At 43.6% G+C, this 16,363-nt stretch overlaps 1 protein-coding gene across 1 annotated transcript in view; it reads left to right on the top strand.

Moving 5' to 3' along the window:
• Positions 1-10,791, top strand: part of NDUFA8 (NADH:ubiquinone oxidoreductase subunit A8) — a 14,577-nt gene extending 3,786 nt beyond the window's left edge. The window contains exons 2-4 of the mRNA XM_007123608.2: positions 2,565-2,728; positions 6,535-6,700; positions 10,472-10,791. Coding sequence (XP_007123670.1) covers positions 2,565-2,728; positions 6,535-6,700; positions 10,472-10,609 — 468 coding nt within the window. The 3' untranslated portion in view covers positions 10,610-10,791. The remainder of the gene's footprint in view (positions 1-2,564; positions 2,729-6,534; positions 6,701-10,471) is intronic.
• The last annotated feature ends 5,572 nt before the right edge of the window (positions 10,792-16,363 follow it).

The raw sequence follows: 16,363 nt of genomic DNA, 5'->3' as shown, positions 1-16,363 counted from the left end.
CAGGCTCCGGACGCGCAGGCTCAGCGGCCATGGCTCACGGGCCCAGCCGCTCCGCAGCATGTGGGATCCTCCCGGACCGGGGCGCGAACCCGTATCCCCTGCATCGGCAGGCGGACTCTCAACCATTGCGCCACCAGGGAAGCCCTTAAGGGTTGCTTTTTTTTTTTTTTTTTTTTTTAACTTAACTTTTAAAATATATTAAGCTTTAAAAAAAGTTTGCATCTTGATTTTTCAGTCTCCCAGCTCTTTACGGGTAATATTGCAAGCAGACGTGTACCACTCAATTAACCTAAGTAAACTATTATCAAAAACTGGAATACAAAATTTTACAGATTTTTAAATGAACATATTAGAATTGTCATGGCAAATTTCACTTACATCCTAAATTTACCTTTGCTTCGATAATTAGAACAGTTGTAATGTTACTAGTCATAGTCATAACTTTATTCTTTTCCTATAGTGTGTAGATGAATTATCTCTTCATCTTTCCTTGCCTTTTATCTTATTAAAAATATTAATAATTTAACCTAGGCTGTGTGAAATTCCTAAAAAATGAAATTATAAAATTTTTATTATTATAAAAATAATAATTATAAAATTATTCTCATGTAAAAGTTCTTAATAAATATTGGCAGATCAAATCCAGTGGTATCTTAAGGCATAATGCACTAGGACAAACTCGATTTTATTCTAGGTACAATGGGTCATTTTTAGAAAATCTGTTAATGCTCTACATTACATTTATAGATTAATGAAAAAGAAACCTGAAAATTTCAGTCTTTCCTGGCGGAGGAAACAACAGTGCAACAAAGCCATTTGTGGTTAGAAAGAAACTTCCCTAATGAGGAACATCCAAACAAGTATATCCCAGACACCAACAGCCAATATCACACCAAACTACTTTAAAGTTTAGAACAAGGCAAGGATGCCTACTGCCATTGCTGTTTGTCTGTATCATCCTGGAAGTTTTGGTCAGAGTATTAAGATAGGGAAAGAGAAGAAGAAGGAAAAAAAGATATAAATATCAGAGAGGAAGGCAGGCAGTTTTTATTTGTAAATGGAAGCTTTTCTCTTAATCCTCTTGAGTTTCCTATTAGAACTGACAAGAGTTCAGTAGACTATGGCTACAGAGAAGATACAGTGTAAAAACAAGCAGTAACCAACTTGAAAATCTAAGGAAAAAATGTCCCATTTAGATAGTATCCAAAATGTGAGAATACTGAGGAATAAACAAGAAATATGCAAGTTTCCTGTATGAAGGAATCTGTAATTTTAACCAGAGAAAGAATGAGCCAAATAAATGGAGAGACATACTGTGTTCTGGATGAGAAGGCATCATTAATGTATTCTTAACTCCTGTAACTGTTACATCCCCTGCTGCTGGCACAGAGTGAGTGCTTGACAGCTTCTTGTGCTGGGGCGCTGTTTTGGGTGCTTGGTGGACCACGGTAAACATCATCTTAATTAGTTTAACTTAGGGAGGATGGACATCTTTACAGTAGTCGGCCTCTGTTAAAAACAAAATCCCTGCCCTCTTGGAGCTGACGTTCCAGTGGTCACAGATAGAGTGACCCCTGGTGCTAGCTTATTTAAGATGATTAGGGAAAGACTCTGAGATAAAATGTGAGCAGAGACCCAATAGTGTAACAGTGCCCTTTCCTTTCTAATTTGTTATATAACTAGACTTAGTACAATTCCAATGAGAATTATTGGAGGAAGGGTGTTCATCTGTAAGGACAGCCAGAACAGTTTTGAAAAGGATGAATAGTGAGGAGGATGGTCTTCCCAGACAACGAACAGTAATTAAAACATTGTGGTATTGGCACAGGAAGAGGTGGTACAGAAAAGAGGCTAGCAGGACCCCTGCCGCAGCAGCTGCTAGACAGGCTCTGGACTGTACCCGGAGCTGGCCGTAGCTACACTGTGCTTCTCAAGACAATGTGCTGGGGTGCAAGTGAGTGAGACGGACACAGTTGTAGGGGTGGCTGCCTTGGATATACTCTATAACTTTAAAAAATTCACAGATTTAGGACTTTATTATTAATAATAACTTGCTGAACTAGATGCCCTTACTGATCCCTTCCAGTCTCTAATCTTCTGTGATTCTGTCATCTTCTGGGAATCTTATATATCCTCCCACTGTTACTTTTATTCCTGGAGAGGAGACTCATCAGTGCTCCTCCGGGTTGGTTCCTCCCCGTACATCCCAGAAGCCTCCATCTTCCTTCAGAGCTCCACTTTCTCTCTCGTAAAGATCTAAGGATTCCATTAGGGCTGCCATTTCCTTATGTCTAAAATGGGGATGGGATGGGATGGGGATGGTAATATCAGCCTGATGAGATTATTACGAAGGTGTGGAAAATCGTACATGTGAAAGAGCTCTGTGATCTCTGAAGCACCATAGATCATAAGGGGTTATTACAGAGTCGCCTGTCTGTAGTTTTCTTGGCAAAGTCAGAACGGGGCTACCTTCCTGTTCCCTCTGTCTTGACCAGCATGAGGTGAGGTTAAGGAAGTGGTGTCCTGGTACAAATCTGGTCCTTCTCCTCTGTTCCTCTCCCCAGGTGAAAGTCAGTTCTTCTGTGCTGAAAGCTGCGGCCCATCACTACGGAGCTCAGTGCGATAAGCCCAACAAGGAGTTCATGCTCTGCCGGTGGGAAGAGAAGGACCCGAGGCGGTGTTTAGAGGAAAGCAAGCTTGTCAACCAGTGTGCCCTGGACTTCTTTAGGTAAGATCTTTTCACGTCAGTGCCCACTGGTTGCAACATCAAGGTATATGTATCTCCGTGAACACCCAGCTAATTAAATGGAAAGATAATTTTCCTAATTTTAGTAGGGAATGGAAGGCTTTGCAATCACATAGACCAAAGTAGAGCACACAATAAATGAGAGTTATTTTTGTTCTTTGTTTTTATTATTTGGCACATTCTTTCTTTATTTATTTTTCTGAAGTATAGTTGATTTACAGTGTTGTGTTGGGACTTACCTGGCGGTCCAGGGGTTAAGACTCCATGCTTCCAATGCAGGGGGCATGGGTTCCATCCCTGGTCGGGAAGCTAAGATCCCACGTGCCATGTGGCCTAAATAAATAAATTAATTAAATAAAATTACAATGTGTTAATTTCTGCTGTACAGCAAAGTGATTCAGTTATACATATATATATTCTTTTTCATATTCTTTTCCATTATGGTATATCACAGGATATTGAATATAGTTCCCTGTGCTATACAGTAGGACCTTGTTGTTTATACATTCTACATATAATAGTTTGCATCTGCTAATCCCAAGCTCCCAATCTTTCCCTCCCCCATCCCGCTTGGCGACTACAAGTAGGTTCTCTATATCTGTGAGTCTGTTTCTATTTTGTAGATAAGCTCATTTGTGTCATATTTTAGATTCCACATATAAGTGATATCATATGGTATTTGTCTTTCTCTTTCTGACTTATTCAGCGTGATAATCTCTAGGTCCATCCATGTAGCTGCAAATGGCATTAGTTTATTCTTTTTTATGGCTGAGTGCTATTCCAGTGTGTGTGTGTGTGTGTGTGTGTGTGTGTGTGTGTGTAGACCACATCGTCTTTATTCATTCCTCTGTCAGTGGACATTTAGGTCGCTTCCATGTCTTGGCTGTTGTAAATAATGGCAAGTTCTTTAATCTCCATGAACCCCAACTTCAAAATTGTAGAGTAATACCTATCATAAGATTGTTGTGAGAAATTTGAAAAGGCACATAAAAACAGCTTAGCACAGGGCTGGCTTGTGGGCATTTACTAGATTGTTATCATTATCATTACTACAGAACACACAGTTATGATGGAAAGGAAAGGTGTTCAGAGTCAAGTGTTTAGGTAGGCCACTATACTTGATATAAGTAAAAAAAAATCCAAATTATAATTGTAGAAATGTTTTAACCATATTAGAACTCTATTAAAAAGGACAGAAACTCAACTCAAAGGGAATTGGCTCATGTCACTGTAAAGTCCAGAAATAGGACTGGCATCAGGCAGGGCTGGATTCAAGGGCTTAAGTAATTTCACACCTACCTGGTATCTTTTTGCTTCACCTCTTATCCCCCACCCCCAGTTTCTTAGTCCTGCTTTCTCTGTCAAATTCATTTTCAAAGAGACCCTCTCCTTGCTGTAGCAGCAGTGGCCACCAGCCAGTTCAAGCTTCTGTGCTCCTTGCTTAGCAGACCCAGACAAAGAGTGCCACCCACTAGCATGAGCAGTGGTCCCTGGACTGAGTCTCATTGGCCTGGCTGGTCAACTTCATGTGCATATCTTTGAATCAGTTGTGTTTCAGGAGATAAAATGCTGTGAGTGGTCAGGCCTAAAGTGGGGAGTAGACTTAGATTCATCTAAATCACGTTGCCGAGCGATAGGGAGGGTTGGTTGTTCCCCAAAGGAAAATTTGAAGGATGTTCCAGAAGAATAGAGAATGACTGCTGGCTAGGCAAAACCCACAGATGTCCCTTACAATGACGCTAGAGGAAAAAGAATTCCTTCGCACAATAGCTGCTTTCCTTCTTTCTTGCTTCTGCTGTCTTTGTCCACATGCAGAGATATTTTTGTGCTTAAAGTCATAGTGTGCGTACATTTGAAAATTCATTTTTTCACTTGAAACTATTGGAAACATTCTTTCAGGTTGCTCTGTCTTCATGATCATCATTTTTCATGGCTGTGTAATATTCCATCGGTAGATAAACCAGCCATAATTTTCTTATTAAACATCACTATTGATTGTTTTGGATAAATCTGCAGTGATTACATTTGTGTAGAGATCATTTTCATTTTCTAATTAATTCCTTGGCATAAATTTCCCAGCAGTGAGATTATTCTTTAAAAGGCTTTGAACATGATTTATGGCTCTTGAATTACAGTTGCCATTTCTTTTGAAGTTGGGTCAGTTTATGCTGTCCTCAGCCTGTATCCTGGTATCCCTCTCCAGCATTGCATATTATTTAAATATTTGATAGGTACAAAATGGTGTTTTACTCTTGCTTGAATTTGCATTGATTTGATTGCTAATAACGTGGAATGTGTGTTCCTTTAAAATTTTTTTATTTTCTAAGAGAACTTTGGCAAAGTATTTTCCCTTTGACTCAGAGGGAGCACGTTTAAGTGGGAAATGTTTGGATTTCACAAGCTCCTAGGGTGCTGAACTAGCTTGCTGTAAGCACTAGTAGATAATTGTCTATTTAGTGTGGGTGCCAGGGTAACAGAGCCCAGTACATAGACCTAAGTACCAGAGTGATGGTTTGCAGCCTTTCTTCCGCTGCAGCGTATTGGAGGAGTCCAAAACTCCAGCTGGACACGGTTGCTCACCACCATCGCGATTCTTAAGTCGAGGCTAGCGGGGTGCAGTTTTGTGTACCGTAGAAATGCAGGTCGTTGAGGCTAGAGGTAACCCAGAAAAGCTCCCGAGGCTTTGACATTTCTTCTTCCTTCCTCTCAACACATCCCATCACCCCCAAGGCTATACTCAAAATACCTGCAAAGGTATAAGAAACTGGTGCCCCTTGGTTGCCTCCCAGTAGAGGAACCGAGCAGGGATGGAAAGCCAGTTTTTCTTTATGTATTTCCTTCGGCCACCTCCGAGGTTCTTCCCGAGACGTGTTAAATACGATTCCTGTGTTGAGTGTAGCCAGATTCTTGGAGTGTGACAAGCAAATACTTCATTATTATTCCATCGGGGGAAGGAGGTGCTCCACGCTTCTTCCACTGCCTCAAATATGGCTTTTACATAAAATAACACTACTTTATTCTCGTCCGACTTTGCATTTATTTGATTACTAGCAAAGTTGAATGGTGAGAGAAGGGGAATTTTGCAAAATAATAGAGGCTTAACCCTTTTATACACAAAAGTTAGTTTGTCTTCAGCCATTTCTGGTGACCACAAAATGAATGATATGCTATGTTGCTTCTTAACAGAGAGCAAATATAATTTAACTTTCTTCTTAATGACAAGGATTAATCTCTGTTTTTGTTCAGTGCATGAATAGAATGAAGTCTTTTGAGCTTTGGAGGTGTGTAGGGCAGGTTGCCTCTACACTGATGGACCCCAGGATCAGAAGATCCTTGTTAGTTTGTGAATTTGCTTTTTATAGTCTGTCTCCTCCTTTGTCAATGCCTGTCACCTCTGACTTCTGTCAGCATGCCCATCTCTGAGTGTGCCTCCTTCTCTGCTAAATTTGCGAAGTGGGTAATCTTTAGATTGTATCTAAAAAGAATAAATAGGTCCCGAGTGAGGAGTTCTAAGTGAAATATATACCCCTTAGACCACAATCTTTTGACATTTCTATTCATGTGTTTTTGCTACACAAAGAAATTAGGTCTTATTCCTCAGAAATCTTTTTGTACGTATTGTTTCTCAACCTGAGGCTCTCCAAGTTGTCTTGTAAGCGAGGTAAGAGTACTCCCGTACCTTTCAAAAAGCGGGGCTGTGTGTATGAGGTCTGCACCACATTTTTCCCCACTTTTTTGTTTTTCATCGTTTTGCAGAGAGCTGCCCCTGATCAAGCCCTCTTTTCCAGGCAGATAAAGCAGCACTGTTCGGAGCCTTTTACAGAATACTGGACCTGCATCGATTACTCCGGCTTGCAGTTATTTCGTCAGTGTCGCAAACAGCAGGCGAAGTTTGACGAGTGTGTGTTGGACAAACTGGGCTGGGTGCGACCCGACCTGGGGGAGCTGTCAAAGGTAACACAGTTTCCTGCTGCTGTCTCTCTCTTTCTCTCCCTCTTTCCCTCTCTCTTTCCCTCTCTCTCTCTCTCTCTCTCTCTCTCTCACTCGCTAAGGGTGAGGAAAGGCAGGGGGTGGTCCGGAATGGGTCTTCTGTGAGTACAGATCTGATGTGAGAAATCCAGACTGACCAGTCAGCTTAATAAGGGAGTGGTTATACACAGTCCAGAGGGAGTTTATTTAATAGAAGTGTTCCTTTAAATAGCTCGCCCAGCATGTGCAGATTTGTTTTTGATTAATTAGCTAACTGAAGAACAGAAGGGAGTAGACGAGGATAAACAAAATGTTAGGGGCACCGTCAGTTGAAAACATTGAGGTTATTGTGGGGAAATAGGTTTGAGGTTATGCCAGATTTTTCAGGAACATACCTGAGATTAAAAAAAAAAAAAAAAAAAAGTAATGCCTGTAGTTTAAAAAGCTTGTTTTTCTGTCTTTCTCCCATTTTTCCTGTCTCAGTTGTGACAGCACCATCTGTTGAACCCTCAGAGGGAGAAACCTGAATGTCTTTTTTCTTCACTTTGCACTCTTTCTTCCTTATCCAGTCCTCAATTCCTGTAGCATCTCCTGGAGTATTGTTTTGAATCCTCTCACTGTCCCCACTTCCTGGACAGGAGTTCTTAACTGGGCTACATGAATTTCTGGGAGGAGAGGATGGATCACTATAGGCATGATCTGTGTGGAAAATAAGTCAAATATCACTTTCCTTTAAAAAAAAAAAAAAAAAAAACTTTTCAAGGGGACTCCTATTCGCTTGCAAAACAAAGCATCCCCTCCATATCCTGACATGCACGGCCCTTTGTGATCTGACCCATCCCTGCTCCTTAAGCATTGTCACCCTCCATTACCTCTGGGAAGCATAGGTAGCAAGGCATGGAGGGAAGAACTCTGGTTTGAATGGAGACTGAGAGTAGATTTGAATCTTAGTTTCATGACTTAATTGCTATGGGTCCTTGAGCAAATTTCTTAACATTTCCTATCCTACCACATTTATAAGATGGGACCAGTATTAATCCCTGTTTTTCTGTGAGGATTAAGCTAAGGAGCCTGTGTGAATCCCCAGCATAGTACCTGGCACATAGGTGCACAGTTAATGTTCATTCCTTTCCCTTTGTGTGTGGCATCTGTGGATAGTTGGGTCTTAAGCTTGTTGCCATAAGTAGAGGAATCGTTAAGCAATTTTTTTTTTTTTTTTGTATCTGGCATATCTTTACTTCAGATACCTTCTTTGCTGCACCAAACAAATTATTTTATTTATTTTTATTTTTAAAAAATTTTTATTGAAATATAGTTGATTTACAATGTTGTGTTAGTTTCAGGTGTACGGTAAAGTGATTCAGAGATATATGTGTATATATATATATACGTATATATATATTCTTTTTTTTTACATTCAGTTCATTATAGGTTATTACAAGATACTGAGTATAGTTCCTTGTGCTATACAGTAGGTCCTTGTTGGTTTTTTATTTTATATATAGTAGTGTGTATATTTTAATCCCAAATGAACAAATTATTTTAAATAGTTGATAATTCTAAGTGGGAAAGTGGTGGAACTTTTACACATAATAAAGAAAACTACCTTTTCTCATTTCTGTCTCATGAAAGGAGAATTTACAAATCATGTTGTTAAGAAAGCATTCTTATTCCTGAATCTTGGTAATAACATTTTTAAAAACCTATAAAAGGAAAAGGTACCGTTACCTGAACTCTTTTCAAAAGTGTATTTCTTTAAGAGGATTATCAGCTTTAGTTATACTTAAGTTCAGTATTCGGCCTCTTTCTAAGAAAGGTCATAACTGGCTGGACAAAGGCTACATTTTAGCGTCATTCACTTGTGCATCCTGGTTCCACTGGCTTGCCTTCCCTCCTGTTTGCCCCTAGTGAATTCATACTCACTCGTCCAGTCTCAGCTCAGGTGTCAGGTCTGTCTTTGAAGTTTCTGGCTTTCCTAGGCAGGATTGCTCTCTCTCACCCATAATTCCATTGTCCTGATAATATTAATATTGAAAATAACTAATGGAGCACCTGTTCCATACATCAGGTGCTTCGTGTGTATTACTCTAATAACCCTAGGAGCTACTACCAGCTCCGTTGTACAGATAGGAAATTGAAGGTTAAGTCAGCTGCCCAAGGTCATGCACCTAGTGATTAGTTTGACCACATGGTTTTGCTCCTTTTCTGTTTCGAGTGTGGTGCAGAAGAGGAAGTTGCTTTACTGTCCTCTCCCCAGTAATTTGTCCTTTAAAGGGGTCCTTTTATTTTTTCTAGATTTATTTCATAGACATCTTGAATTCCTTAAAGGAGCTTCAAATGCCAGCTGGAGGCATTTGGAATACTCTGTCAAGCAGTAAGGAACCATTAGTGATCTCTAATTATAGCAGAGAGATGAGAAAACTGTTTTAAAAGCAAATAAAAAACTATTCTGGACTTGTAGTCAGAAGACTGGGGTTCCAGCTCCAACTCTGACATTTGCTGTGTCTTGAGCTTAGACAAGCCAGCCATCTCTGCTCCTCTTCCATGAACTCGAGATAATTATGCCTCAGAGGGTGGTTATAATAAGAATTATGTGATGTGATGTGTCCATGAAAGCTCTGTTCACAATAGATGGTGTTTGAATTTGTACATCTGGGAAGATCGATCTGGTCACAGTATGTGGAGTGGCTTAGGAGGCCACCAGATCACAAGACTACTGGTAACCATGGCCTTCTGTCTTTCTGCCTCTCTGGGCCTGTTTCCCCATCTTTAAAATGAGAACAATTTCTGCTGGGTGTCTGATGGAGACTTCTGTGGGTTTAAGTGAGTGTAAAACGCCATCCTCCTCTCTCCCCGGGACCCCAGTTGGCTCTCTCTCTCTCTCGCCTGGTCCGTTGGCTCAGCCCCGCCGCCCCCCACCCCCCATCTAGCTTCTGCTCCTTCCAGCCTGGCCTGCAGACGTGAGTAATTTACTTCGCTGCTCCAGTGGCAGCTGTTGCCGTTGGGTTAAAATTCAAGCGTCTTTGCATGTCGTTCATCACCTGGCTCCCGTGTCTCAGTGTCGAGCGTTATGTGAGAGCACGGGCTTTGGAGCAGGCAGATCTGACTTCAGGTCCGTCCACCGTTTGCTGGGGGGTTCCCAGTGAACCTGCAGGTTGACCTCCGAGGAGTGTGAGAGTGAACTGGAATAACGCGCTTGGTGTCATTTCTGACAACAGGACGTGCTTGGCTAGGGGCTGCCTCTCCCTCCGCTCTGCACGCAGCCTGCGCTTCCGCTGCCCCGAGGCCGTGCCCCTCTGTCCCCGTGTGTACTGTTGGCTTACTTGGAAGGTCTTTTCCTCGCTAATCTTCCTGGTTGGCTCCTGCTCATCCTTCAAGAGGAAAGTGAATATTGCCCCCCTCAGAAACAGGCCGGGGACGAGGGGCCGTGCGGAGGCCTTGCTCTCTTATAGCGCTCATTCGGCTCTCGGTCACCGTGACCCGCTTAGGAAGGCCTGCGCGCTTTTCCTGGCTGACTCCTTCACTGAGGACGGTGTGAATCTTGCTCTCTTCCGTATCCCTAACTTCTTCCATATGGAATGACACAAAGTAGGCCTTCTTCGATGTTTGTTCCGGGCTAAGTGTGGTTTGCTAGGGCTTTATAGATGAGGAGCGGCTGAGGCAGCCAGAGCAGAGAGGAGACCCCAGGAGGTGTGTTCGTGGTCACAGCTACTCCCCCGCCTCTCAGCTCTGCTTCTCCTCTTTTACCCGCTGCAGGTCACCAAAGTGAAAACAGATCGGCCTTTACCAGAGAATCCCTATGACTCAAGAGCAAGGCCAGAGCCCAACCCTGAGACGGAAGGAGATCTGAAGCCCGCCAAACATGGCAGCCGCCTCTTTTTCTGGACCATGTGAAGATGGGTCCATGGCCCACACCCAGTCATGCACCCAGGCAGCGGGTGATGAAAACTCTCCTGTAGTTTCATCAACCGATAGAGGGCTCTTTCCAGGATCACAAACATTAACAAAAACATTAATTTATGTGACTTGGCAGTTATTCTATACCATTTCCTGCCCATTAAAAATTTTAAAGGAAACAGTTGTATTTTATTATGTTTTATATAACCTTTTGGCCTTTAAAGATGACTTCCCCTTGCTTTTTCTGCTTGTGGTCCTGCCTGTTCCTTTCTCTTTGCTTCAAGTAGGCATTTGCCAGTGTGGCAGGGGAGCCGTGTGGGATCACGGACAAATGACTGCGTAAAGGAAAGGCTTCGTTACCTGAGACAGCGCCTCGGGGCCAGTGTGGGTTCACACATTTTGAAGCCTCAACTTTCTTTCTTCCCATCCAACATGTCAGACAAATAGAGTTCTCTGAAGGTCATACAAGGGAAGCATCCAGGATAGGAGAAGTGCAGAAACGCTTGAGCCTTGTGACTCAGGCCATGGGCGGGGCTCCTGGCTTGGTCTTCTGCCGTCTCGCTCAAAGTTTCTTAAAGAACCAAACTTCCACCACTTCCCCTTGATATCCCATCCTCAAGCATTATAACCCAGATGTTTTTCCTGATAGACAAGGGAGTTGGAGGCTGAGCTCCCAGCTCCAAAGCCAGGAAGTCGGGAGGTCTGAGTGTCAGTTCCAGCCTTGGGTGTGTTTCTTAACCTCTTGTGAGAGGTTGAATTTGAGGACAAACTAAAGGGAACATGCTTATCTACCTCCTGGGCAGGTTAAAGCCACCAGTATTTATAAAGCTCTTGGGTTCAAAGCAGTGTTATGTCTTTCTTTTCCCTTTCATTCAATTCCTTTTTCACTACTAGGCTATTTCCTCTCCATTTGATTGGGGGTCACTTTACACCTTCTGGTCGTGGCCTTAAATTGCATATGACCCTGCGTAAGTCTCAGCTCCCTGGGCCTCGCTTTCCCATTTGCAGAGCCCCGGGAAGCAAAGCTGTATGGAGTCTTTATAAAGGCCTTTCCAACTCCTAGATACTTGAAGTGGGGAGATTGCTGTGAGGCATTAGTCTGTTGCCCAAAGTGTTAGGACAGTTAGAACACAAAGCACTGGAAGATCTGCCTTGCTCCCCACCCAGTTCTGACCCCTTATTTGGGAGCATTTTGGGTAAACCTTACTCGTCTGCAAAAACTTGCCAGCCACTGTTGCCTTATTCTCCAATTTCAGAAGAAAAAGAATAGATTCTTAAATTTTTAAAACAGCTAAGGCAACACCCATTAACCCCTTGCGGGCCAAGTCATTGGAAGTCATCCCTGGTGGGGAGAGTACAAGCGTGCCTGCAGATTTGTTTTTACGATAACCTCAGACTATGTGTTGCTTCCTAGGTTCTTTCTGCAGAGGCAGCTGGGACTTGTGTCAGTGATGACAGGTATTCATCGAGCACTGTGCATTGTGTCCAGTGCTTTACATGTGTCAACTCCTTCAGTGCTCAGAGCCCTTTGAAAGAGTTCCTGATATGTCACGTCATTTCGCAGGTGGAGGAGCTAACGCGTAGGGAGAGGTTACGAAGCCCCATTCCTCCTTCCTGTATGAAATAATAGATGTGGGATACAAATGAAGATCCTCTGGTTCCAATGGCCGCATCCTTGTCCTTCAAAGTCACCAGTGGTTCTCAGCCTTGTCTGCACATTGGAATCACCTGGGATCCTACCCCGGAGAGATTCTGATTTCATTTGTACAATGGCCAGGCCATGGAGGTTTTGAAAGCTCCCCAGGTTGTTCTAAGGTGGAAACCAAGGTCTAGGGCCACTGATTGATTGAAGCAGGTCCAAGAGGTTAAGTGCTAGTAGGTAGTTAAGTGGCTGAGATTTAAACCCAGATGCACCTGATTCCAAAGCCCTTAAGTCTTCATCTGTTCCGATGCATATACATCACCTGAGGTCTTATTAAATGAAGATTCTAATTCGATAGGTCTGGAGTGACAGCTGAGATTTCTGTAAGCTTCTTGTTGGTGCTAATGCCGCTGGTCCATGCACCCCACTTTGGGTAATGAGGGAATAAACCACAGTATCTGGGTGCACGATCTCTGATTAACCTAGCTGGCTGCAGTGTCTAGCACCAGGCCCTCCCTGAAAGTTAATTCACCTCTTTAGAATCAGAGCAACAAGTCTTGAACTGTTAATGGCTTCAAATTCAACTCTAGGATGTTTTAACTTTTGCCCAAGTTGGACAGAAGTTCTTGCCTTGCCCCCTCCTTGCTTTGAATTCCTTGAACGAAGAAATTCAACTTTGGCTTTCCTGTATTCTTGGTGGGATTACACCACATCATAGCCTTCTAGGACTGAAGAGTCTTAAGTAAAGACAGAATTCCTAAAATCTCTCACCCCAGACGGGTTCACAATTTCAGTAGGTAAAAAGCAATTTGAAAGCAGTCGGTGCGAAGAATGTCTGAGCAGGGTTTCAAATAATAGTCAGAAAATCTTCCTGCTGGTTTGGCTTAAGAATAATGAGGCTGACTCCTTACATTCCCAAAGGAAATTTATCTGCCCCCTTTCCTCTGCCAAGCCTGTTCCTGTCTTCCCTATCGGATGGAATGGCGTCTCCATCCTTCCAGTGTCAAAGCATGAGATGACTTCTTCCGCTCCCTGCTCTCTGTGTTCCAGTCCCACAGCAAGTCCTGTTGAGTTCCTTCTATAACCTCTCACGTCTGTTACTTCCTCTTTTATCTCACTGTCACTGTCCTAGCCCGGTTTTGTTCCCCTTGCTTGGATTATTATCACCACTGCCTAACTGGTCTCCCACCGCCATCTCGCCATCCAGACCATGCCCCAACTTGCTGCCGTGCCTCTGCCACTTGAAAACCTTCATTGGCTCCTGAATGGCTATTAACTAAAGCCCAGATCCTTACCGGCGTCCCGACACTCTGTAATCTGCCCTTAGCCTGGCGCATTTCCCGCACCACTATCTTATTCCTTGTCACGGACCCCACAGTCGCCCAAATGCCATTCCTCAAGAGTGTTTTCCAACTTCCAAATCTTCACTAACGCCACCACCATCCACTTACAGGGAAACAATCCTGCCCCCATCTCTGCCTCTTGAAAGTCGACCCATCTCTCAAGGCAAACACTAATGCTGTCTTCCCCAGGAAACGTCCCTTCCTACAGCCACAAGTGCTCTTTCCTGCCCCTTTGTTCCCATGACACAATATGGCATGAGGGTTAAGCACAAGGACTCTGGAGTTGGGCTGTCTGGATCTGAATCCAGTCTCTGTTGTTTCATAGCTGTGTGACCCTAGGCAAGTTACTTAACCTTTCTGTACTTTCTTTTCCTCATCTGTAAAATGGGGGGAACAATGATAGTACCTACATCCTGGGATGGCTCTGAGGATTTAACGAGGTTTACACATGAAATGCTTTGTACAGTGTTGGCAAATGGTAGCAATTGTCACAGCACTCTATTTGAGTAATACGTGTCATGGCACTGGGTGTTATCTTGTTTCGCCTGGTCTTAGTACTGTAAGATCTGGCCTGCTATCTTATTTATATGTCTATATTCTAGTGCCCAATACATGGAAGACATCAGGAAATGATTAAACTATACCCCACGTTTATCTTTCTGAAGAACTTCCAACCCCCCTCCTGCAACAAACAAACACATTAATTATGTAGAGATAGGAGTAAATCTTTGAGATTAAATTGCCGTCTTTGTAGGTATCAAGTCCTAGCTGAAATGCTTTTTGGTATAATCAGAGATGTACTCTTATGCTCTGAAATGGATCATGACATACTTGGGCTTTAAATATACCAGTTGCTTCTACCACATAGGAAGTCTCTGTTTGGGGTTGTGACGTCTCTTTGTGTCTTGAGCATTTGTAATATGTGTCACAAGTAATTTTACTAAGATACTAAAATTCATAAATGTATTTGCTTACAAAAAATAAATTAGAACAGAGTCAAGAGATTAGGGAGAGGTGACCCCAGACTTTATCTGAGGAGTAGATCCTGGGTGGCAGATCTGAGAAACAAATGTGGGTTGTCTGGTTCCAAGGGCACACTCTTATTCTTCAGAGTCTCTGAATCTTATCCTTGGATGCACATTGGAATCACCTGGAGACCTTTAAATACTGACGTCCAGATCCCACCCCCAGATCTTCCGGTTTCACTGGTCTGCGGTGTGGCACGGGCATACAGATTTTGTAATAAATAATACCGCGCCTGCTCATTTACGCTCAACTATACTTTCTTCAATGGGAGGGAAGGGGTATAGTTGCAGCCAGAACCCTGGAAATACATTCATTAATTCTTTAATTCATTCGGCAAATATTTGACATCTTGCTTCGTGCTACTTACCATTCTGGGCAGGAATGATGAGCGAGACAGACAGGGGCCCTGCTCTCCTGGGGCTTCCATTCCAGTGGGGGAGGCAATAAACAGGTAAACAATGTGAAGGGTCAGCGTGAAAACGAATAGCTGGAGGGTGAGGATGTACTTAGAAAGAGAGGCCGTGGAGGGTCTCTCAGAGGAAGTGGCACTTGAGCTTCCCCCTCAAGGAACAGCCAGTTAGAGGGCTGATGGAAGCGTGTCCCAGCCTCAGGGAACCACAGGAGCAAACCCCTGAGGCAGGACAGGGCTCTGTGCGCTTCAGGAACAGTCTGCCCGGAGTGTGGTTTTGCGGGTACAAGCGCAATGCAGCTGCAGCTTCCTACCTCTGCCTTTAACATGCCGGGGACAGTCCCCGTCCTCGGTGTCTCCACAGTCTGCTGCAGAAAGTCCACACTCCTCGGTGTGACAGCTGGTCATTCCAGAGTCTGACTCAGAGCTCTCCAGCTTCATCTCCCACCATCATCCCCGCCACACGCGGGATCCGCGCCTTCTCAGACATCTTGCGCCTTGCCTCTTGCTGTGTGCTCTGCCCCAGAGTCCTCCTCCACCTCTCCTCGGTGCACCTTTCCCTCAAGACGCGGCTCAAACGTGCCTCCTTGGTGAAGCGTCCCTCAGGTCCCTCCAGAGTGACTCACATGTCCCTCTGTGTTCGGACACATCTCCTGCGCTTCAGCTGCTGTGCTCTTTGGGAGCGAGAAGTCCATCTTGTTTAACACCGCAGCTACCCCTTCAGGCAAATCTCCTGGCAGATCGTCAGTGTCTGATTGCTGAATGAATGTTGCACAGCCATTGGCCTCTCCGAAAGGGAGTAGCCTAGTGAATCCTTAACTGTGTACCCCTCTATGTAGAGTAAACAGGAGGGCATTCTCTATTCCAAGAGAGGCTCGGGGTTCTACCATAATGATTAGCGCCACTGGAGAAAGAAGGGAATGCTCGGGTTGTTTGTTTTCGTTTTTATTTTTCAAAAAGAGCCCAGAAATCCCTGTCACAGTGGCAGTAAAAAGTGCCGTCCTGTGAACTAAAGCGAGGAGGATCCATAAAAGGTCAGATTAGGCTATGGTAATAAGAATTATAATTGCATGCCAGTATTCCTTTAATTTGAGGGTTGAATGCAAATTAAGCAGGATGCCCTTTCTGGAAGCCGTGTTTTAATCAGTTCTGCTGCTCTGGTGGAAGAGTTGAAGCTAGAAAGAAAATGATGATAATGTTTCTTTCACTTGCCATCTGAAACTAGGGTATTACGTGATGTGACAGTAGTTTGATGTACAGGCTTTATGTTTGTTTTATTGTCTGTGGAACATGCAGTGCCTTTATGTTGCTGGGTTCCGAGAAGCTGAGGT

The sequence above is a fragment of the Physeter macrocephalus genome, chromosome 9, assembly GCF_002837175.3.
Source record: "Physeter macrocephalus isolate SW-GA chromosome 9, ASM283717v5, whole genome shotgun sequence".
NCBI classification, from domain to species: Eukaryota; Metazoa; Chordata; class Mammalia; order Artiodactyla; family Physeteridae; genus Physeter; species Physeter macrocephalus.
This window is presented reverse-complemented; position numbering and strand designations above follow the sequence as displayed.